This window comes from Podarcis filfolensis, assembly GCF_964270895.1.
Source record: "Podarcis filfolensis genome assembly, chromosome: 6".
NCBI lineage: Eukaryota > Metazoa > Chordata > Lepidosauria > Squamata > Lacertidae > Podarcis > Podarcis filfolensis.
Window position 1 is genome coordinate 33,696,757 of NC_139609.1, and position 24,276 is coordinate 33,721,032.

The following is a 24,276-nucleotide window of genomic DNA, read 5'->3' on the forward strand; positions in this document are numbered from 1 at the left end:
AAAAGGTATATAGCAGGAAGCAAAATATATCCAAGTGAAAGAGACTGGACGTGTTCTTGCCTGCATTGTGTTGCCATATCCCCCCCCCCCCCCATTCTCTGTTAGGTGTAGCAAAATTCATCTTCTCATTTTTTTTAATTTCTAATTAAATTAGAATTAAATTTCAAATTAGAAACAGAAGTGCTAGAACCTAAAACTAAAATCATGTCAAAAATGTATAACTTGCTGCTGAAATGGAATACACAGGATGAAACAGTTAAGTCAGCCATGATTAAATGGGCACAAGATCTTGGACATAACATCATGTTTGCTGATTGGGAACAGTTATGGACCACAGGTATGAAATTTACGGCATGTAATGCCCTAAGAGAGAATATTATGAAAATGATATATAGGTGGTACATAACCCCAGTCAAGCTCGCAAAAATATATCACTTGCCCGATAATAAATGTTGGAAATGTAAGGATGTTGAAGGTACATTCTTTCACCTTTGGTGGACGTGCCCAAAGATTAAGGCCTTCTGGGAAATGATTTATAATGAAATGAAAAAGATATTTAAGTATACTTTCCTGAAAAAACCAGAGGCTTTTCTCTTGGGTATAGTCGGCCATTTGGTGCCAAAGAAGGACAGAACTTTTTTTATGTATGCTACAACGGCAGCAAGAATATTTATAGCAAAGCACTGGAAGACTCAAGATTTACCCACTCTGGAAGAATGGCAGATGAAGTTGATTGACTGTATGGGACTGGCAGAAATGAGCGGCAGAATCCGCGACCAGGGAGAAAAGTCAGCAGAAGAAGATTGGAAGAAATTTAAGGAATATCTACAGAAATATTATAAAATTAATGAACTTTGAAAAGATGTTGGTTTGAACTTTGGTGGTCTCTAGCTGCTATGATAAAGATAATGGGGATTATAATTGTTTTTGTTATTAAATTTTAAAAAGTTGAGTGGAAAATAAGGTGATATTCTAAAAGGAATGTTAAGAGATTAGGATTTGCTGAATTAACAAATTGAACTAGAGAACAAGAAGGGGAGGTATGAGGAAGTCAAAGAAACATGTGATTGAAAAACTGTTATTGAAACTGAATTGTTTTTAATATTTTTCTTTTTCTTTTTCTTTTTGTGTTTATATAAAATTGAAAAATTTAATAAATATTCATTAAAAAAAAACAAAATTCATCTTCTCCCCACCCCCAATATTCTTTGCCACTTATCCTCTAATTATGATTACATCACCCCTTTAGGGCCTTAACACGTACCTCCCTGCTTTGAGCCTCCCTGCTGGTCCTGAAATTCCTTGCTGCACATTTGGCTTCCTGCCTCCTTCCTCCCATGGCTTTATATCTTTGTTTTCCACACAAAAGAAATCTCAGTGGATTTCCTGTGCCTCCTTCTCATGCTGCTGCTCTTAAAGTGACCGAATTTCAGACTGCGATTGGGACATCTCTGGATAGCCAAGGAAAGCAGTCGACACGGAAGCAAACTACAGATTTCACCAACTCTTTTGGGGCGCTAGAATTCTGATTTGCTCAACCCATGTCAGGCAAGGCTGGTGGGATCCTGGTAACTGTCTCACCATTTCTTAATGCTCATTTTTCATTCCTGGTCTACTCCCCACAGCTTTCCAAGTCCATTGTGATCTCCATCCACTGTGCTATCCTCAGTCTTTGGTTCTATCCCTGTATCTTTCTTAAATCTTCTTGTTAGTCCCTAACGCTCCATCTCCCTAAACTCTGTACTCATGCCTGTCTCCTGCGCCTATCCTCACTCATATTCATTCATCTGTTTGATCAAACTTTCTATACAGTTCCTTTACTTTGCTCTCCAGCTGATTTGCTGTTCAGCATTTTAGCTCACTTCATCCTTCCCTCAAAATATTTGAAGAAGCATACGGACAGGCAAATGGCAGAATAAAGAGCTTTGGCATTTCGCCGTGATCCCCTCTTCTAATGGGCATGTGCAACCCTTTAGCCCACAATCATACATTTTCCAGCAGGACCAGATATTTTGTTACAAAGGGATTCAAGACTGAGCACTTCTTAGAAGCACCACCCATGAAACTTCTACTGGTCCTAGGTAGGTAATTTTATTTCATGAATGGTTAAGTTGGATGTAAGAGACAAAACTGGTGGGCAGGGTGTGGAAATAGGGAAGAGAAAGTTTGGGAGATCCATGTGGGACAACCAAAGCACAGTAATAGAGTGTCCCTGGCATCTTCAAGTAGGACTGGGATGGACCAATGGTCTGAATTTCAAGTAGTTTCTCAGGTCCAGCTTTGGAAGTTGCTAGATTTGTCAAAACCACCTTGGCAAAGAAACTCTAATGTCTGCAGAAGACTGGCATGCATAGAAGTTGACGACAATAATCCCGTGAGCTCAAATGAATTCTGACCTTGAGAAGACAGAAATGCTATTGCATTGGCGGCGGCAGTGGTGAATGTGAATATTATCCAGTTTGTTAAACCAAGGCCACATCTCACAGATGGCCAGATTCAGAAATAATAATAAGAGGTTTTCTGTAGGGAAGAAGCACATAAATAATGCATAATGTAATAGAGGAAGGGAACAGAATTATATATTTACAAAGTTGTATAATCATGACCTTTAAAATGTTTTTGGACATTATTATTCATAGAAAGCTACTTCTTGTTTTTCCTGCAGTAATTAATCTTGGACATAAAGCACTAAGATGGCGATTCAAATATTAGAAAGTAATATTAGGGTTAGGAGAGTATTGTCCAACAACTGCTTACTTTATGAAGTTTAGGCTGCAATCCTAAGCACCCTTAAAAGATAGTAAGCTCCCCTGAAGTTACAGGGATTTCGTCTGAGTAAATGGCTTGGTCTGTGTTGTTTGCATTCTGTTTCCTTTTCCTTTGTGTTAATACATTTATTTATTTATTCAGAAAATAGATTTGCCACTCTTCAGGGGGAGAAAGGGAAGCTCAGAGTGGCTTATGTGAAATAGTAATAAAGGTTGCCATTATGGGGAAATGAATTTATACTTAATGTTTTCAAAAGCAAACTTTCATAATGCTGAAACTCGTTGCAATCACCAGACGTAAGGAGAATTTGAAAATCGGCCTGGGCTCCATTATCACACTCAAGATGAAGCAAATAGCTCAGATAGTCATACTGTAGCCTTGAAAAACAGAGAAAGTGTTCCGAAATGATACTGCTATTGTGTGTAAATGTAATCTTCCATGAAGTTACATAGTTGGACTAGTGCTATTAAAAAGTAATGTTAAAATGCTTGTTGTGGAGAGGGGAGGTGTCCTGCAGATGCACAATGTTTTTTGTCTCCTCTGTTGTGTTCTTTGGACTAAGAACTATTTGCCACTTTTGCCCTGTGCTGGGAAACATGGTAGAATTAAACACTTATAGTTTATTCAAAAATACTGTGGAGCTTTGTTTGATGTGCAATATTTTTGTGTTTACTGAACGCACTTGAAGGCTGACGCTTTTCAAGACAAGTCCACATACCTGAAAGCCTAGATATTTCAGCTTAAATCATTCATTCAGGAGTTATAATTTTGTTTTCGAGCCTTGTTCAACAGGACTCTTTAGCAATAAGATTTTTCAGCTTAATGCCAATTTTATTTTGTCCCAAATGTGTTTGCCTAAAACTGATTTCAGAACTCAACAACTACAAAGGCCAAACTCACATTTCTTTTAAATTCCATTTAGTGTTCACGTCCACGCTGGTGGACAGTAGCTACTCCTCCCAGAACTGTACCATCCCATGTGACGAGCGTGCAAAATGTGAAGTTCGTAATGGACGCCAAGGCTGTTTTTGTAGCCCAGGATTCAGTGGGCCCGGCATAGAGAAACCAGACAGAAATGGATGTTATGGTAAGCAAGCTAATATTCATGGAGTTTCTTACAAATCATTATTTATTTTATTTTACTGGGTTATCTTTAGCAATCTCTTCTTCTGACAACCTTGTCATTCCAGCATGATTTGTAGATGTAGACACAGGAAGGTCGCATGATTATTTTAGACTTTGTTCCTGAGTGCTAACAAGATTGGGACCCAGGTGGGGTCTGTGAAAGAAAAAAGCCAGGGTGGAATGAGCATGCTCTGGGAAACCCTAGGGTTTGCAGAGTATGAGAAAATTTTTAAAATATAATTAAGAGATTAATGTTCACACACATATACACCCAAACAAATCAATGAGGAATTAGCATGCTCAGTGGCCATTGGGGGGGGTAGAGTCATTTGGAAAGGAAAAGCAGAAAAGATGGGTTGGGAATGGAATAGGGTATTCTGGTGTGGGCTCTGGCTAGCTGGCTGGATCCCTGAGGCTAAATGGCTAGGTTGCAATAAAAGTCATGAGACGAAGAAAGTGTGCGGGGGGGGAGGGTTGCACAGCCTCAAAACTGTGCTTTAAAAAACTTTTTTTTTTGCAAATAATTTTTTATTGTTTTCAACATGTAATTCTTTTTCCAACAATTCTTATTGTCACATTATAATCCCTTTGACTCTGCCGAGTCCTGACTTCCCTCCCTCCCGACCGCTGGTATATACATCACATACTTTTTGCGTATATTATTGTCATAACTATACTGTTTTACATTGGAGGTGTTATTCCAGTCCTGCTAGTGTCTTAATATTTTTGTTGTTCTCCTTTATATATTCAATAACTTTAAAAACTTTAAAAAACTTTAACGAATGAAGCCTGGGATAGCTCAGTTGGTAGAGCATGAGACTTTTCATCTCGGAGTCATGGGTTGAAGCCCCACATTCGGTGAAATATTTCTGCATTGCAGCGGGGTGACCCTTGTGGTCTCTTCCAACTCTGATTCTATATACGGTCATACCTTGGAAGTCTAACAGAATCAGTTCCGGAAGTCTAAAACGTTCAGAAACCAACGCACAGCTTCTGATTGGCTGCAGGAAGCTCCCAGAAAAGTGCCCAGCCACAGGAGTCCCATTGGACGTTTTGGTTCCAAAAGAACGTTTGCAAAACAGATCATTCACTTCCGGGTTTGCGACAATTGGGAGCCAAAACGTCTGAGTACCAAGGTGTTCGGGATCCAAGGTATGACTGTAGTTTGTACAAAATACTGAAAGGCTTGATTTATTTCAGCTGAAGATTGCTTCGGATATCCTACCGAGCCAACATCTCTCAAAAGAAATGTGGGGCTTTTTCAGTCTTCTATAATGACTCTCTTATTTGATGAAGTTCGATTGTTGGCATCATTTTGATGCATCTCCTCTTTCTTTGCTTCTTTCGAAGAGAGCCCCGGATCGGAGGACTCAGGTTAGGAAGTCAGGATGATCTCCGACTGTTGGTGTTGATCCCTCTCTCTTTCCCCTCACTTAAAGCATTAATTTTTGAGAGTTTGCCTTCATGTAGAATACCTGAGGGGATTTCACAGGAAGATCAAATGCAATGGATGAAAGTAGCTCACTTTCTTAGAGGGGTCCCACCAGGTTCTCACTGGATTTCACCTAAATAAAAATGGAAAGTGAAAAATGATGAGAGAAAATCCTCAGTGGGGGGTTCCATTCATACTCGCTCCGCTGTTGTTTCCCTGCCAGAGCAAGCCTATTCTTTCTTACTCGGACAAAAGTCACACCTTGTTCAATAAGGCCTGCTCCCAGAAAAGTGCCCAGCTTTTCTGTCCATGACTCCCTAAACCATATTGACCCATTTGTTTTTAAATGTCAGATGTTTTAGTTCTTCAGTATCTGTGAATAATAAATATATGGGGAGCTACAGGGATCCATTCCAAACATTCAAATTAATGTGCATTGGTTGGGGTAGAGCATGTTGCCCCAACACCCATTCCTTATCCATAAATACTGAAATAATTTCTATTTTCCATGAATACTAATACTCAACTATGCATTCCTAAGCAGACTTTTGCATGGATAAAAGAAAAGAGCCCCAAGGTGGACGAAATGGCCCTCCCAAAACACACTGAATCATAGAATTGTAGAGTTGGAAGGGACCCTGAGGATCATCTATTCCAACCCCTTGCAATGCGGGAATATGCAGCTGTCCTGTACGGGGATCAAACCTGCAGTAAATGAATAAATGAATAAATACAGTAAATGAACAAAAGTACAAAGATTCACAAAATGCGTACCCCCCAGAAAAAAAGCACTGCACGCACACGCACACACACACTGCTAGTTTAAAATTTAAGCATACAAAATCTGGCCTTTGAAATTTGCTGTCTGTGGGCAAATGGACACCTCTGGTCATTTCAAACCCTCTGCTTTGCCCAAGCCTGGCATGACGGGGGTTGGGATTGCTCTGATAGTAGGTAGTGACTGGAGAAAAAGCCTTTTCAGTGGTGGCTGTGGGTACTTCCCCAAGGTTACTTGCTTTTAGGTGCTAGCTAGAGATTATTTCATTCTTCTCACACTACTTTGAAGGATGAATTATGTGCACTTACCTGGGAGTAAATCCCATTGAACTGTTTCTGTTTGCCTAGCCTTTGTCTCTTTTATTTTGGATATACTGTGTTTTTTGTTGTTTGGTCACTGCTTTATTGTGGTTTATGGTCAAGGACATCTTCACTGGCTTTGGCAAAGTGAATCATCTCTTACATTAGAGAACTCCAGGACGCCATTTTAAATTTCCCCACAGTACCCCATAGTGAGTTATATAGGTTGGTGGCTCCGAGGGACCGCATCAATGGTGGTTCCTGGCAGAGTTCATGAGCCCCAGCAGCTGCCCAAGCTTTCTGGGTGAAGGTGGGTAAGATAGTAGGAAATTTCTTTAAATGGTTTTTACTGAAAATTTTTCAGGAATAACAAAGCTACATATAGCGTATCTGTTTTCAATTCATAGTCTTTTCTACAGGTTGGTTACATTTGGTGTGAGACATTGTTATCGTAGGCATTGTGAGTTTGTGGAGGGAGAGGTGTAGGAAAGAAGGGGGTAATGTTATTTCCTCTTTTTGCATAGTGTATGTGTGAAATTTTGTGTCAGCATCATGTGGATGGGTTCTTTATCTATTCATTCATTGGTTTTCATTGGTGGTGCAGGACATATTCTTGGGAAGCAAAAAAAGGGCATTTTTTGAAGGCAGTGGATCGCGCAACTCAGCTAATCTTCTTTGTAGTCTTCTAAGAACATATTTACCATCTGCTTTTAATTGGATAAGATCTTAAAAGGATTAAAAGATAGTCAGGTTAGTCATCAGCTTGAAGCTAAAATAAGTGGAGCAGTGCTGTGACTTAATGATATGTTAGATCTTGGAGTGTGAGTGTGTGTTTCTCCTCTACTTTTTTCCTAGGAAGGGCTTCTGGAGATAAATGCCTGTTACTCTTCAATTTATAATGTTTGCTTGCTAGTACAACAGTCCTTCTGTTATCATCAATGCAGATTCTCTTTCATGTACGCATATAAGCCGCAGCTCGCCAAATGACACACACAGTGCAAGCATGTTAGTTAGATAGGTGGCAACGCTCACTGTTGCTGTCATTAGCAGCAATTTAACAATTTTGCACCTGTTCAGTAATAGCTGGCTTTTAATGATATCCTTAATGATGTTATTTAAATACCTCCCTTCTCCACTCTTAACTCTGGAGCTTTGTGTTGATATAATCAAGGACGCTGTAGTAGCTATTGGTTTCAGAAGTAACATTCAACCTTTTTTAAACAAAGGATCTGTATGATATTTTTGAAAGCAAAAAGAGGTGGAACTGACAGTTGTCAGTTTAATTCATTTAATGTGTACACTGCTATGAAACTGTTCTTTATTCTTTAAAGATACAGTGATTCAATAACGCAATCAGTCTTCTCCAGATTGTCCATGAAAGGAACTTTGTCGAGTAGGATAACTCAAGCAGGGAATGGGATCTAAAGATCAATGTGTTGTGTCCCATGTTAATCTCATTTAGAGCAGACTCAGTGAAATGAAAGGGCATGACTAACATAGGCCCATTCATTGCAATGAGCCTCCTCTGAGTAGAGATGGAAGGATCTGTCTTTTTTGTTTCTCCGAGATTCTCATTTTTCCGATCTTAAAAACAGATCTCAACATTTTTGCAGCTAATAGCAAATTTTATTTTAAAAATTCTTGTGCAAGTTCTGCAGCATCATGCTGCAAATTTTTAAAAAGCATTTTTAAAAAGGCAGTTATCAAAAATATAAAAAGAGCAGATGAAGCCAAGGACACCAGCAAAGGTCACATTTAAACAAATGTTGTAAGATGAGCCATAAATAAATAAATATATCCTAATCTTATCGTTATTCTTTTCATGTGGTGGTTGCTAAAGTTGCCAAATGCACCAGGAAGCTATGGTTCAGTTTTCAGGATGGAAAGACTCCTGTTCAATGCTCTAGAAAGCCAACACTGCTCACAATATTGGGATAAATCAGGGGTGGAAAACCTTTGTCCTTCCAGACGTTGTTGGACTACAACTCTCATCATCCATTGCCACTGGCTGTGCTGACTGGGGTTTATGGGATTCGGAGTCCAACATAATTGGAGGGCCACAGGTTCCCCATCCCTGTCATAGTGGGGAAAACAAGGCCACCCAAATCTCATAGGTGCACATTTTTAGGAGGATTGCTGTGGATAATGTGTGTGTTCGTGCGTGTGCTAAAATCATGAAGAAATCTGATGGTGATGTTGGATGTGAAAGAGGATGGTAAGGAGTCAGATGACGAATTCAGATTAGAGGACTGAGCTGCTTCTTTAAATTGCAATTACAGCTTTAGGTATGAATATAAACCACATCTAAATTACAAAGAAATGGAACTTCCGTGCAGCAGATAACCCAGATCCAGAAAAATAATTCAGACTCGACTGAATAACAGTAGGTGACAAAGAAGCCAATTGAAATGCAATGTTTGGGAATTTCCCCTCCTATATTAGGGATAAAACGGGCTGACATACTTGCAGCTTTCCGGTACTGTTGTATAGTTTTACTGCTGGCTGCCTGATGACTGCTGACTGCCAATTTGCTGTTTCGCTGGCACAATATTGAAGTAAACAGCGTGATCACAGTGTTTACTTTAACTTTCTAAAATATGGCAGGACAATGAAGCTGAGCTGTTTGTTCTGCACAGGCCGGCAGGCAGGAAGGGGAAGAGACAATAGCCACAAGAATCCCTTGTAAACGTCAGTCGCAATTTACACTCTGAGAGATGAATCAATCTCCACACTAGCAGCTCATCCAGCTATCGTGAGGCTGCATAGTTCCATATGACGTTGGAGCTCTGAAAAGCCATCGTATGTCTCCTTTCCAACTGCACAGCAATTATATTTGCCAGAGTTTTTGAAGTAATTGTACAGCCCGTGTATATGTAACCACAGCTGTCCTGTTGCAATGATTTCCCAGACACAGCAAAGATATTTTGAAAAGCACAGGCTGCACATAATACATGAAAACTCAGAACTCCCCCCCCCCTCCACATACCAATCAAGTCAGTTTATCTAACTTTAAGATCTCTCAAAACTCAGTGTTGGGTTTAGGGCAGTGTAGGCAGTTCCCATGTACAGGGTGCCTAGCCATGGAAGCACAAAAGTAGTAGGAATAATAATAATAATAATAATAATAATAATAATAATAATAATAATAATATAGGTACCTATTGAAAAGATCCATTAAAAGGCAACTGGACCCAAAGGAATTATTGTGAAAATATGAAATATTTAGGAGGGGATCCACAAAATTTTGTCCTCACTCACATGCCATATTACCAAAGCCCGCCCCTGCAGAACTTAAAGTGTTAACTGATTCCACTGGAAGACAATGTGTTTTCAGCAGGTATTAAGATAGTGCTCTTCAAATTCCTGAAGACTGTTGCCTTGTAAAAAGGCAAGGACTTGTTCTCACCTACTCCAGAAGGTAGGGCTATATATAATGGGCCCTAAGTTACAGGAAGGTTGATTTCAATTGAGCATTAGGATAAATTTATTGACAGTTTACACTACAGTGTTACCAATTAGTTGTAGGGGTGATGGCTTTGCTGTAGCTGGAACTTCAAAAAGCTGGATCTCTTTGCCCTAGCTTAGATCTTCAAACAGAGATGGATAGTCAACTGTTGAGGGCGCTCTGCATTAGGGAGGATGGCCTACAAGACCCCACCCAACACTATGATCACATATACACCATATATTTTAAGCACCCGGCTTCCCCCAAATAATCCTGGGAACTGTAGTCTGTTAAGTGTGCTGAGAGTTGTGGGGCAAACTATAGTTTACAGAGTTCTTTGGGGGCATGCCATGTATTGCATGGATGTGATCTATGTCAAAGTTATACATTTAATGTACATAAAATGTATGTTTGAATTCATTGTATTTGGAATGCTCTAAAGAGGTTACCTTTAAAAAGTTTCACTCTGGCAGAAGCTGATCTGAATTAAGCTAGCTGGTGACTCAGCACTGGAAACAGGAGCAGCAGAGCTCTCACAGAAGGAAGCTGAAACTTGAGAAGTCAGTGTGTGCTTGTTGGTGATGGCTAGTGTAGCTTTGCAGACAAGCTCTGCAATGCTGAACAAGCTTAGACTGCAACAAAATGGAGAATGGAAGAAGCTGAGAGCAAAAACAACAACAACACATACACAGGAAAGAGACCCAATAAATTCAAGCAGATACTTTGCTTTTGTCCCTGGCATAACTATTTTGAGTATTAGGACCCAACTGAATCAATAAAAAATAAGTACAGTGGTACCTCGGGTTAAGTACTTAATTTGTTCTGGAGGACCGTTCTTAACCTGAAACTGTTCTTAACCTGAAGACCACTTTAGCTAATGGAGCCTCCTGCTGCTGCCACACCGCCGGAACACGATTTCTGTTCTCATCCTGAAGCAAAGTTCTTAACCCAAGGTACTATTTCTGGGTTAGCGGAGTCTGTAACCTGAAGCGTATGTAACCTGAGGTACCACTGTATTTCAATAAGTTGACTAGTTATGATAGAAAATAGTAGGATTTGAATATTTTTGTTCTTTAATTTGTATGTGTAACCAGAACTCGGTGATATACACACAAAGTATATTTTCTTAGAGCACATAAAGAATATGTTCTACAAACTTGAAGGATCTAAAGATTGTAAGGTGAGAAAGCATTCTCTCTCTACATGACTTCCCTGGGAGAGCGTCTACCACTCAGTGTAGATGATGCTAAGGTAGAAGGACCACACTGGTATGACTCAGTATCAAGCAGCTCTTAATATCTTCTTTCTATGATATGTCTGGTCTTTCTCTTATGAGAAACATGTGGGCTGAATGTCTAACCTAGCTCACATCACCTTAGCCTGAGGTTACAAGCTGGTTCTTGCAAAGTCTGGCCCGAGGCATAGCTCCACAGCATGGAACTGTAAAAACATTCCGAAAGCTAGTGATTATGGAGGCTCTTCACACTAATTCTCTTCTCAACCTGAGTTCAGACAGACTCTTGTAAGGGTTCCCTGCATGCTTGGAATTTTATCAGCATCTACAAAAAGAGCTGCAGTTGAGAAGGCGGCCCTCCATAGGTCAATTAGAACATTCCCTTCTTGGAACACAAAAAGGGGACAGTTTGATTTTATAGCAGTCTTCTGATTTTGACTCAATAACTGCTTACCAGTTAAGCAACACACAGCAAAGCGGTTTATTAAATATGAGGCAATAAGTCCTGCAAGATAACCAAGTGATACAAAGACTGACTCTCCCTTTCTTTCTTTCTTTCTTTCTTTCTTTCTCTCTCTCTCTCTCTGTGCGTGTGTGTTTATTTTACTTTTTTAAAACCACATCTTCAGGAAGTTTCGTAGCAATGGTTCTTTTAGATAACACTGAAATAAAAACAGAGTCCTGAACTACATAAAGGCCTCTTATGATTTTTATCATAATAAAACACAGGACTTCCAAATTGCCAAAGTGCAGTAGTCGGTCCCACTCTCTTTCACTTAATTAAACAGCCTGGCTAAGCCACAACTCTGAGTTTCAGAAAAGCAAATTCTTACAGTTTGGAGCGAGTTAGTTTGTCCCAAGTTCTTCTAGTTCTCGTAGTTCTTGACCCAGGAAATATTTTCAAGATGAGGCCTAGAGATGGGGAAGAAATTCAATTCAGTTTGCATAAACACATATACTAAAGATTTCATTAAAATGCATATATATGTGGTAAGAACATACAATGCATTTTTGTATCATGAAAAAACAGCTTAGTGAAAATATACGTTAAGCAAAATCGCTTACAAAATTTTGTATATTTGGAGAGATTTGCACTAAAATGCTGGTTGATTTTCATGACAACTTTTTCAAACAAATGGCACAAACTGATGTGGAAATGTAGTGAACAGAGGGGAATCATAATTGACAGGGCCACTTATCCCTAAGAAGAGCACAGGAGCACACCTTCAGGTTTAAGAATTTGGGTGATGTTTACTTTGGCAGAATAGATGGACCAATCCAGTTTCCCTCATAGGAAACTAGATAGGCTGAAAAAGTCAAGTTTATTTTTTGTGCTCACATTATTTATGAAGGGAAGCTTGCAGGAAATTAGAAGCAAATGATAACTGCACAGTGAAAGTTGGTTCATTAGTCTTGCAACACAAAGGAAATACAAGGTGTGTGAGTAGGGAACCTCAGGCCTGGGAGCTGAATGTAGCCCCCCAAGCCTCTCCATCTGGCCTGGGGTATTTGCCTCAGACCACTCTCCCTTCCCAATCACTTCTTCTACTGGCCTGGCTTCACACCCTCTTTGAATGTTTCTGCTTGGCTGGAATGTGTCCTTGAAATCGGCTCCACTTTTTTGTGGGGGCGGGTTGCAGTCAGGCCTCCTGGCCACCCCACTCAGCAGGCGGGACGGTGTCCCGCGTCATGCTTTGGGAGACCCCAGCCACACCATGTAGCCAGGTGGCCAATCAGGTCGCTTCGGGGGGCATAGTCGGGGCTGATTTAAGCTGTGGCGCGACTCTGAGGCTTCCCTTTCAGCCTCACGCATTAACAATAACTTAAAATTCTGTGTCCTTGTGTCTTTATTCTCCTGGGGGGTGGCTTGGGGGCCTTGACATGCAACACTAATAATGCCTCTTGCTTCCAGGTAGAAGACAGTCCATGTAGAAACTAGTCTACTGAAGAAAAGGTATCATGTGGATTTATGATTCTGCCACTTTCGTCTCTGCCCCACCCACTTCTGGCATGTGGCCTCTGAAAGGTTTTCCATATGAGAATGCGGCCCTTAGGCTGAAAAAAACTTTCCATATTCCTTATCCAATTCTGCAGCTTATTCTTGAAGATATGTTCCTTCTATTGAACTAAGCAGGAACAACACTAAAAATGGTTGGATCTGTCTATTTTTGGCTATGGCTCCATCTTCCTGCCTCCTACCCTACCAGTCCCAATGGACGCTGACTACCACTGTCTAAATGATAAGCAATGTCTGAGTACAGGTTGCAATTTAGACTCATATTTAACTGTTAAATAAAATAGTTTTAGATTTGACTTTAAAAAAATGAATGACTTGCAATTTAGGGAATCCAGGGATGGGGAAGTAGATACTTTTCACTACATCCTCACTTTAGAAATTAAATGTTGTTTTTGAATGTTAATTTTCAGATGTCTTCGTTCCTCCCCTAGCCAATTACTACAAACATTTCTGCTTTCTTCAATGTAACTTAATGTAGTTACATTGCCGCAACATGAGGGATTGGACATTTGCAATGCCATATGAATCCTGTTAGTCTTGTAGGATTGGCACAGTTCATCCATCTACAGGAGAAGCTAGTGTTGGTAAAGCATTCTTCAGCTACAACTGCTTTTTTCAGTTTGAGTATAGAGTGAAGTTGAAAAAGAGGCTTCCCTAAATTTGCACTTTTAAGCTGCGGTCCTAAATACATTAACTAGGACAGGGGTAGCTACTATGCTGCCCCCTTCATATGTTTTTGGACTCCAATTCCCATCAACACCAGTCAACATGTTCAATGACCAGGCTTGCTGAGAGCCATAGAACAACAACAACTGGATTCTGAAAGGCATCAGTGCTGACTTCCCCTGAACTAAGAAGTGAGTCATATCGAACACGGTAGGACTTCAAAACATAGGGATGCTCTGCTCATTATTCTGCTGCCATAGGAGCATTCTAAATTGTATAACAAGACATGATACAGAAAATCCAGTTCCTGTTTCTTTGAAAAGAACCCACAATTTTCTATAATCATTCTGCTATCCGTATAGATTCAGGCACATCTCTGTAATTCAACATCTTTAACCTTTTGCCAATTGTTGTTCCATTTCCGAAGGGAAGTGTCTGTTTTCTACTTCTTGAGTCAATCAGATTAAGTTTAAAGAGGATGTTCTAGGATTTGCTTAAGAAATCATAAATGTATTAACTGAACATCCAGTTTATCTTGTGCCTACCTGAGAAACATATTGTTCCATTGACAAATAGCAGTGTAAAGAAGAGCCATTTCAATACGCAGCAAGTAGTACTATTTCCCTAGTTTCCAGATCTGAAATGAAGTCAATGGGTGTGTAAGCAGAAGGTGTTGTGCATGCTCATTTGATTGTATGTGCAAGAATACAGTTTACAAAATATCTATGAGCAATGAAATCATTCCCAAATGCCTGTCCTGCAGCCAAAATGGCAAAATTCACCCAGATGCCATTTTTACACCTGAAAATCAGGGCATGTTAGAAATTTTCCTGACATATGGCAAGCCTAACCATCCACATACAGAGAAATGCAAAATTAAATAAAATAAAAATTGAGGAGGGGGAAAAATATGGGGGAGTTAAAAAATCCCCAAATCCTAATGATGACTAAGAATGCTGAGTGGCTACAGATTGCTAACTGTTTGTCAGGGAGAGAAGGGGGGAAATTTAGGGGCAAAAGGAATGGAATTGAGTATTCTCAGAAAAGTGTGTGCTTGTCTGGAACCCTGAACAGGAGCACAGTTCCACTCTGAAACATATTCTTGAAGGTACCACTTTTTTTCATAAAGCAACTTTTGATCTTGAAATATGACTGCCAGTTTCAAAAGGAGAATATAAATTTCTTAGCTAGCTGTACTCCACACTATACCACCTGAAGGCATTTTTCAAACTTGGATGCACTAGGTTCTTATGCTTTAAACAATTATCTAACGCAGTGTTATTGGGCTACTGTACAGAGTACCACCACCTCTTTCTTTGATGCTCATGGCAGTCATTTTGTGCTGGCTCCCACATTACATTTATCAAGGTATGTGTACCAGCACACCATTCCCCCCCCCCCCGCTCCAAAAAGCACAGCCTATGCATGAGAGGTAATTGGAGTTTGCCCAAAACTTTTCCTACCTAATCCACTTAATGGCACTCCTTGTTCTTGTTTTGAGATGGGGCTTGATTTGGGGTTATGCATAGACTCTTCTTCTAAAAGCTCATTTCCAAGCCCCTTTCTCTTTGCCACGTCCTCTAGCCATCTCCCACTACAGCTTGAACATGCCACCTATCAGAACTTTGGAGAATTATAGCCTACAGTTTGAAAAGACAGTACACAACTTGTGGAGTAGGCAGTATCTAATACAAACTGATTCTGTGGCAATGGTAGCTGCAATAATGGGTTCTATGTATATTGGAAGGTCAAAGGAAACAATAGATGTTTGGAACAAATTTGTTCTTTCACCTTGAACTCTTCCCATAGTGTGGGAAGGAAACTGCTGGTTTTGTTTTGCTTGGAGGATGAGGAAACTTAATAATCTGCCTTCGTTGTTGAAAAGTGGGATCTTATGGGAATTACTTCAGTTGCATGATAGCCTATGTAAGAGTTTGGAGTATTCATGCCATCACTGACTATAAACATAGAAGAACAGAAACTCAGGGCTGTACTTATTTTCAATAGATTCAGTACAGATTTCCTTATATTGATAATAACGAAAATACACAGCCCTCTACTGCATCCAGAATGCTTTATAGTTCTTAATGGATTGAGTCATGCAACCATTGAGTTATAAAAGGGTCTAAAAACTACCTGATCTTTTCATTGTGACAGGGCAGCAGGTCTATCACCTGCCCTCCATATCATCTGTCCTCATCCATCCTGGCTTAGCTCCCCTCTTGAATTGGATTTATCCTGGCTATAGTTTCCTCCTCAGGAAGACTAACTGTCGTGAATAAGGTTTATTGTGGCCATGCTGCTTTCAGTCTGGTCACATTTACCCCCATCCCCCGCAGTATGGCAATAGCAGGAGAATAATTGGCTGTAACTTGTTTGATCCTCTCATTTTTTTGAGTACTTTAGTGACTCTTTTTGATAGCCACTGTAGATCCTAGCAGACTTCTGGAAAGAGATGCAAACAGTGGCTTGTTTGATTTACGCAAGGTTTTAATTAATTATATGGTTTTAAAAACACCTTTGCCTCCTCCATGTGTGTCGTTTCACCACTGCGGAGATGATTAATGGGTTCTTTTCCTTTTATGCTTGGAGTGGATGTAATGTTGTCTGCATTTGGTGTAGGGCATAGATCACATGAAAACAGCATACACACACACACAAGTTTGTACACAAATAGTTCATGGAGGTCAAGGATGGAGCACGCTATCCCAAGCCCCATCCGCTCATTGATTGCATCAGGATTTTAGCCCTCTCTACAGGACTACAGTGGTACTTCGGGTTACATACGCTTCAGGTTAAATACGCTTCAGGTTACACACTCCACTAAGCCAGAAATAGTGCTTCAGGTTAACAACTTTGCTTCAGGATAAGAACAGAATCCGGCCTCCAGCGGCACGGCGGCAGCAGGAGACGCCATTAGCTAAAGTGGTGCTTCAGGTTAAGAACAGTTTCAGGTTAAGTACAGACCTCCGGAACGAATTAAGTACTTAACCCGAGGTACCACTGTATATCCATTGCAAGATACGTATGGTCAGTCTTTGAACAGCCTGTTAAAAACAATGAAACTCAAGCTTAAATCCACATGTACAGAACAGTTTTGTACAAGCCAAAGTGAGAACTCAATTCTTTTTGTTATGATTTAATGTTGCACATTTGTTACCTAGACACAAAGATCTTGTTTTTGCAAGAAGGAAAATGAAACTTGCCCCCAAAACACACACCACAATAAATGGCTATTTTCTCCCAAACAGTTGAATCCAATCTTTGCTTATTTTAAAGGCAGCCATGTAATGGGTGCTGCAATTTGAAAGAATAGCTCGAGTGGATATGCAGCGGTTTTGATGCTTTATTCATAATGAAGGCTGTTCACATGGCCAGCCATCTAAACAAGTTATTTTGAGAGTGGACATAAGCTTCAGCAGTGACTAGCATATATCTTTATTTAATATATGTTTCTTGCAAAGAGCCTAGATTTCTTTGGAAAGAAAATGTGTCTCATACAAGCTTTGCTCAGAGAAGGGAAGAGAAATGACTCAGACAGCAAGGTCACATTGTTGCTTGCTCAAAAAAGTAGCAAGGGGAAGATTATTTCTGAAATCACATCCTGGACACTTAAGTGGAAGAACAGATGCTTTGCTATTCCACTGGCCCTGGCACATAACACTCATACAAAAAGGACAATTGTGCTGGCATTGATCTATTCAAAAAGGAGTTCACCAAAACAGAATAATATAGCCTAGGTAATGTAACCTCTGATTACCTATAGCTCCTTCAATTCACTTCTATTACTAATGATATTCATAGTATTTTTTAATGTGCAGTGTTTTGCAGCTTTGGAGGGAGAGCTGTGTCTCAGTGGTAGAACATCTGCTTTGAACACAGGTCCCAGTATCAACCCCCCAAAATATCCAGATAGAGCTGAGAGAAAGCCCTGTCTGAAATCTGGAGTGCTACTACAAGTCAGTATAGACAATATTGAGATAGATGGATGAATGGCCTGACTCAGCATTAGACAGCTTCCTATGTTATGTCAAAGGTCCCGATTTCTTTACTGCTAAGCACTGGACACTTTGGCTATGGTAACATCTGGACCATGACTAGAGATTCAGTGCACATTTAAAGCCGAACATATCCAATTCAGACTTTTGGAACAATATGTGAACCAAAACACAGCCATCCTTCAAAACACTCTTCTGTTTTGACTGTCTTGGCCAGCTTGGCTTGCCAGTTTTGTGTTCTTCTGCTTATAGATTTGTCTGCATTTTTAGTGCTGTTTATTTGTTTGGTGAGTGATATTGCTGGTGTATCTTTTTTAAAAAATGGATTATTGTGTTTTGTTTTGTTTTAATTTTGTCATACTGATGATTTTTCTTTTTATGGCCAGCAGCCTTGAGCAATATTCCACTGGAAAGATAGGATACAAATATTCTTAACAAATAAAACTTAATAGTGATGTTATTTCCTTTGCTCTCAAGGTGCATTCAGATGCAGTCTTTGGTGTTCGTAGGATGACATACTGAAGTGATCCTTTAGGTATCTATATGAAGAAAATCTAGAGGGGCAGTGCATATAATGTCACCATAGACAACTAAGGATCTCATTATTCTAGCAGGACAATCCTCACACATCTCATAAAAGAGGTCATCAATTGAAATTGGTATCCATCTCTCCATTATTCTGATGGGAATAAATGAGTGATCAACACTGGCTATGCATATTTAGCTTCATATTTAACATGCCAAATGTACTTTCCAGGGAGATTTTTATTTAGTACTGAACTTGGGATACAGAAAGCTACAGTCTAGGTATGAGCAGATATACCCTTCAATTCCATTATTTTTCCATAGATTCATTCTAGATTGATTTCATTTATTATTATTTATGACATTTGTATCCTGCCCGACATTTGTATCTCCGCCTACCTCATGAAAATACAAAATGTACAAAACAAAATACATACCGATAATAAAACAAAACCAAAAACATCTTATAACCCACTTTCCACAAATATTAGATGCCCTACATTCAGCTTTACCTCTTTCTGGTATATCTTGGACAATTTCTTAAAATAAATTTCAGTGCTTGCACATGAACAGCCTCTCATAGTTTTCAGTTCCCATCCTTTTCCTGTTACTTATTATACCAATGTGCACAACTACCAATGCACCCTGATTGCAAACCAGTGCATAAAAGAAATCTTCAATGTGATGGAATGATTACATCAGTATTCCTCTTTCTGCAGTGTGTTAACTGAGGCCCAGATGTGCTTCTGCACATCAACCACAAGCAAGGGAGAAAAAGACATAACCAAAAACTGCTACAAAGCTTGCATGCGCAAAAGACCTGAACAAAACCTGCTAATGCATGGGAAACAACTTCAAAAAATAATTTCAAATCATTCAGAATCCTAACAACTGGGGAGACATTCAGATGAGGAAATTTCAGTGTGATCCATCTTACAGTACAGATGTTCATTACATGTTTGCTAGAGTCATGCTCAGTATAAAATCAAGGGGTTTTTTTTGTTCCTAGTGAATCACGAACATAATATTTTAATGATTGAAATTTAGATATTTATCCTTATTGCAGAGACAAGAGCAATGTGGTATAAATGTTTAATATATAAAGTTTAGTCAAATACGTGATATCGGTTCTGCAGTCTTATTGCATAAGCAGTTAATAGTGCATGCAGAAAGAATCTTATTTCCATAACAACCACAGTGAAAATAGGAAAACAAATAGCTTCAAATGTGTATTGACTTGAAAGTCTATTCACAAGAACACTTTTCAAAGTTAATATGACTTTCCATCTAGAGTAGTCGGAGGCAGGAACACAGGTAGTAGCTGTTAAATGAAAAGGAAGCTCAGATCTATTTCTTTCTAAAGTGGACATCAAGTCGAGCTTGGAGTGATTTTGGGCAGTAATTGTGAAATAGTTTTAATTGACCTGATTTCTTATTATGATAAGTTTGCCGGTAGTAAGAACTGGCCTCCCACAGTGAACTCCACCCCAGCTTTTTCAAAGCAGAGCCAAACAATTGTGCAACATTTTTACCAAGAGTTCAGTCTTCATAGCATGATAGAACTTTAGCATAGGACTACAAAAGGATTACAAAAGCCATATCCTGACTGGGGGGGTCTCTGTGTGCCCAGTCTAGGAAATAGATATGAAGGGGGTGGAACATGTAAACTGACACTATTTATACAGCTGCGTAGCGTAAAGGAAAGTCTCATTAGCTGAACATCGAGTACATCCTATTGTATAAACAGGTAGTTGGCTCATGCAAGCATGCCTTGTGCTTACATTGCCCTGGCAGATTCATATTGTCATTCCAAGTGTGCGTGCAGAAGAGATTATGTCCTCTTTTGGCATGTATTCTGACCTGCCTTTGGGAATAAAGTGGCAGAAATGTAAATAAATCTATAAATCAGACCAAGGCAAACAAAGCTTGACAGTCATGTAGATTGGTCCCTGAAGTGCATGACAGCTCCCCTACCCCACAGGTTTAGCAGCCCTGCCCTCCACAAACCAGAGACTCTACCGAGATATTTTACATGCCTGGAGAACTATCTTGGGCTTGGTGTATCTGCCAAAGTTCACATTCCATAAATGGACCACTAAAGACCTTCCCCAAGAGCCTTCTGGGTCTGCTTCTGCACTGTTTCTTTCTCTACATCTCCCCACCTTTAGGTGAGCCAAATTAGAAGCAGCTGATCTGGTGGAGTGGAACCAGAACCATAGCTTCCTGGCAGTGGTTTTCCTACTGCTTTCCATGAGGGGTGGAGCAGCATGGAGGGAGGTATGCTGCTGGTGGATTGGCTCCACCAGTGCGCCCACACATAACCTTCCCTGGTATTTTGCTGTCCCCAAATATGGGCCTCAGCGCTGCCAGGGAAAGGTGCCCCATGTTTATTGGCATGGTGCGAGGCGTATACTCCTTGATTGTAGGGGAAAACCTCAAATGAGAAGCAGCAGGCAGCAGGCAGGAGCCACCCACTTGCCTTACCTTCTACTTCTTGGCAATGGTGTGGACTTGACTCAGAAGGAGACCACATGAAAGTGCAGTGTCCAGTAGAAAGGAGAGGGCTCTACTCAGGGGAGGGGTCCAGTAAGGGTGACTTGTGATCCAAGGATTGCACAAAATCTGGAACTAATACTAGACCACAAATTGTGTAGTTCTGGTGCTAAATAAATACCACATAACACCTGCCCCTTATCTATCCCAACTTTCTGCCAGTATTTGCCATTGCTTTTCTATTGCCAAGTGGGTCTTACAGCTATTATTAAGCAAAAGCACTTTAATGAGAAAGGGGAAATAATTCAGTAGACTTAGATCTGCTACTAGTAAAGCTTCCTCTGTCACAGGAGATTCAATAATTAAATAAGTAGGTAATATCCTCCTTATTGAGGAGATTTAGGAAATCGTAAGGACATTATCTTACTGCAGTGTTTAACATCAGTGAAGGGAGAAGAAAAGCATTATGGCTGGTTTTATTAGTTGCAATACCCATGGAGCTTTTTCTTATTTTGAGCAGCACAGTGCTTAAACAGTTTCTATGTCTGCCTTTGTTGCGGAGGTTCATTTCTTTGGTGGTTAAAATATACATGAAACTTGCTATTAAAATGGAAGCAGTAAAGAGAATCCAAAACATTGTTCTAAATATCATCATTCCAGTATTATTCATCTATGCTGTTTTGGTTGTGTTACTTTTTTTTTTTTAGTACGTATTTTAAAATAGTCTCGCTGTTGTTCAGTTACATTCCATATCTGGTAAATAGCCTCTACCTTAATGCAATTTGATTATTAAGAGAAAAGGATATATATTATCCATAGTAGCTAAAGAATAAACTTTATTCATTGTTCCATTCAGCTAAATTGCAAAAATACGATAAACTGTGCACTTTGAGGGGAATTTATTGCTTCATACCCAAGACCACTTGCTTTTATTCTAGCCTTAAGAAACTATCCTCTGATTCCTAGTCCAATCATAGGCACACATATGAAAAAGTTGGACGTATCCCTCTCTTTAGAATGATACTGTGATCTTAATGTGATCAATGTGTGTTAAGGAAAGTACTCCTTTATATGTGTGTGTCATTATGGGCCTTTTCAGCATCCTCGAGTGAATCATTCATTGCACAACTGCTGTGTAAAGTAGGTGTCTAGGGCCATGTGCCAACTCTAGGGGGTCAAGGTGTCTTTGGCCCATCCATATTTGTTGGAAAGGGGCCAGTCCCCTCAACATTGAGGGGGTGAAGGAGGCCAAGAGCTGAGTTGTGGCACAGCTTTGGTGGCCAGCTCCTCCAGAGTACTTGACCTCCTCCAGACAATGTAACACACACGCACAACATGTGCCGGGCCCCCTCAATCATAGGGACAACTTGTCTGGGGCTGGCATATAGTGGCTGTGAATTTCTTGCGTATACTCATCTTCAGAATAGGGCTGTATTCACAGCAACTCCCTTTGGGGCCTGCTCCTCAGAGATATTTCAGCAGCCTTTCTGAATTTTTATCTGTCTTTCTTAAGAAGTAAATTTCCACCCCCACAGAGCTGCAATTCCCAGAGTGGTTTAACAACCAATTCCTCTTCCTAGGGAGCTCTGGGAATTGTAGCTCTCTGAGGGCAATAAGGATCTTATAACAACTCCCAGCATACCCAACAAACTACAGTTCCCCTATTCTTTTTTTTGGGGGGGGGAGGGAGCCATGACTGTTTACAGTGGCATGATATGGCTTTAAATGTCTAGTGCAGATGGAGCCTTAGATTACTTGCAGTCATTTTAAGAAGACAACAGGATTTTATTTGATTTTACTAAGCATGCTTCTAAACATTCATTTTGATTTGTTTGCAAATATTTTGCTGACATTGCATCTAAGCAAGCATTATTCCACACCTTCTGGTGCATTTTATCAACACTTTCCTTATATAGTCCAATCTTTGGGGGAAGTGGGTTTGTTGCCAGATATCTCCCAATCAGCTATAATTGTGTAGCCTGGATTTGCTGGTATGTGATTCAGTCCCACCAGAAAATCATGACAGTCTGGAAGGGCCCCAAATGACAACAACACAGGGGAGATTTGGGTCTCTGCCACAGATGACTGCTATTTGCATTTCCTTCAGATTCAATAGCATTGCCATGTGTTCTAAAAATCTGAAAGTCAGGGCAGTGGGCAAAGGGCAATCTATTCACTGGAAGTGGATGCACTGAAAGAGCTTTATGAAGCAAAACATATTTTCCTTGCAAACTCATCCTTCTGCATATTAGGCATGAAAGGCCTTGTGCAACCTGTTTCTCTGACAAAGAAATAGAAGAAAATAGAGTTAAGAGCTCAAAAGCCAACTTTTTCTGAAAACACTGCAGCGCACACAACAAGCATTGAAAATGGCCTCACATGCTGATCACCATGTATACAACTACTTAGCATTTGGATTCCTGCAGTCGTGTTTTGAGCCTCTAGTGGCTGCTGCTATCAGGGGCCTTGAAATAGCTGAGATCCCACATGGGATGCAGTTCTATAAGTTTAGACTGAGGCAGAGGTCATTTATCAGAGGGGAGCCATTTTTCAGCAGCACTCCAGGCTAACTGTAATGTGTGTTACGTGAGAATAAAGAAATTACTGCTTAGCATAAGAAAATGTTGCAGAAAACAGGGAGCTGAGAGAGGCAGGAAATATATTAAGTGTTTGCACTTCTGTACATTGCGTTCCGAATGGACAAATTAGTCTGTTTCAGCCTTCTCCAACCTGGTGCCCTCCAGATGTTTTTGACTACAAATTCCATCAGCTGGCTGGGGCTAATAGGAATTGAAGTTCAAAACACCTGGAGGGCACCAGGTTGGAGAAAGCTGGTCTCTTTCCAGGTCATCAATGCACGTATTTATTCCTGACTCTGTCTTTCATTGTGGAGGGATCTTGAAATTCATTGGTTGGCTTCTTCCCTGTTATGGAACTGTCTTGATTGAAGATTGACCTGAATAAAAGTAAAATCAACTTTAGGAAGTGTTGTGAGATCTATCGTTGGAGAGGACTTTTAAGATCCAGGCTGTCAGTGATGGGTGGAATCTCTGACATGGTGTAGTTTGCTTGGTGCCATTTTTCTGGAGTTCTTTTGTTGCTCTAAGCCTTTGTGGGGGGGAAGCTTCAAGAAGAGAGAGATCGAGAGATATGAAGAGCAATCTCAAGTTTACTTAATACAATGGTATGATCAACTTTGTTTTGAATTGAGAACTAAAAACTGGGTGACACATTCAATAACCCACTTCAGCATATTCTGAATCCACATTATGTGAATTAGGGAGTGGTTTACAGATACAATATTTGGAGGACTTGAAGCAGAAAATTGCAGTTGTGTAAAAAAAGGTCAATCTTTGTAGATTGGTCATAAAACCCCATGAGAATGGGAAGCAATGGCAAGCTTAGCAAGTAATCATACTTTATTTGTGTCCACTTCTGACAACCGTTCATACCACTACATTTGTCATTGTCTAATACTCCTTCCCCTTCTCCTGA

The 24,276-nt window shown here is 40.1% G+C and overlaps 1 protein-coding gene across 3 annotated transcripts in view; it reads left to right on the forward strand.

Moving 5' to 3' along the window:
- Window positions 1-1,376: 1,376 nt before the first annotated feature.
- The window catches only part of ADGRL4 (adhesion G protein-coupled receptor L4), an 82,424-nt gene continuing 59,524 nt past the window's right edge, over window positions 1,377-24,276 (forward strand). For 2 of the 3 annotated variants that reach the window (XM_083620879.1, XM_083620881.1), the window contains exons 1-2: window positions 1,377-2,081; window positions 3,692-3,856. In XM_083620879.1, the coding sequence (XP_083477005.1) occupies window positions 1,955-2,081; window positions 3,692-3,856 (292 nt within the window). In that variant the 5' untranslated portion in view covers window positions 1,377-1,954. The remainder of the gene's footprint in view (window positions 2,082-3,691; window positions 3,857-24,276) is intronic. The other variant, XM_083620880.1, reaches the window with a different exon arrangement.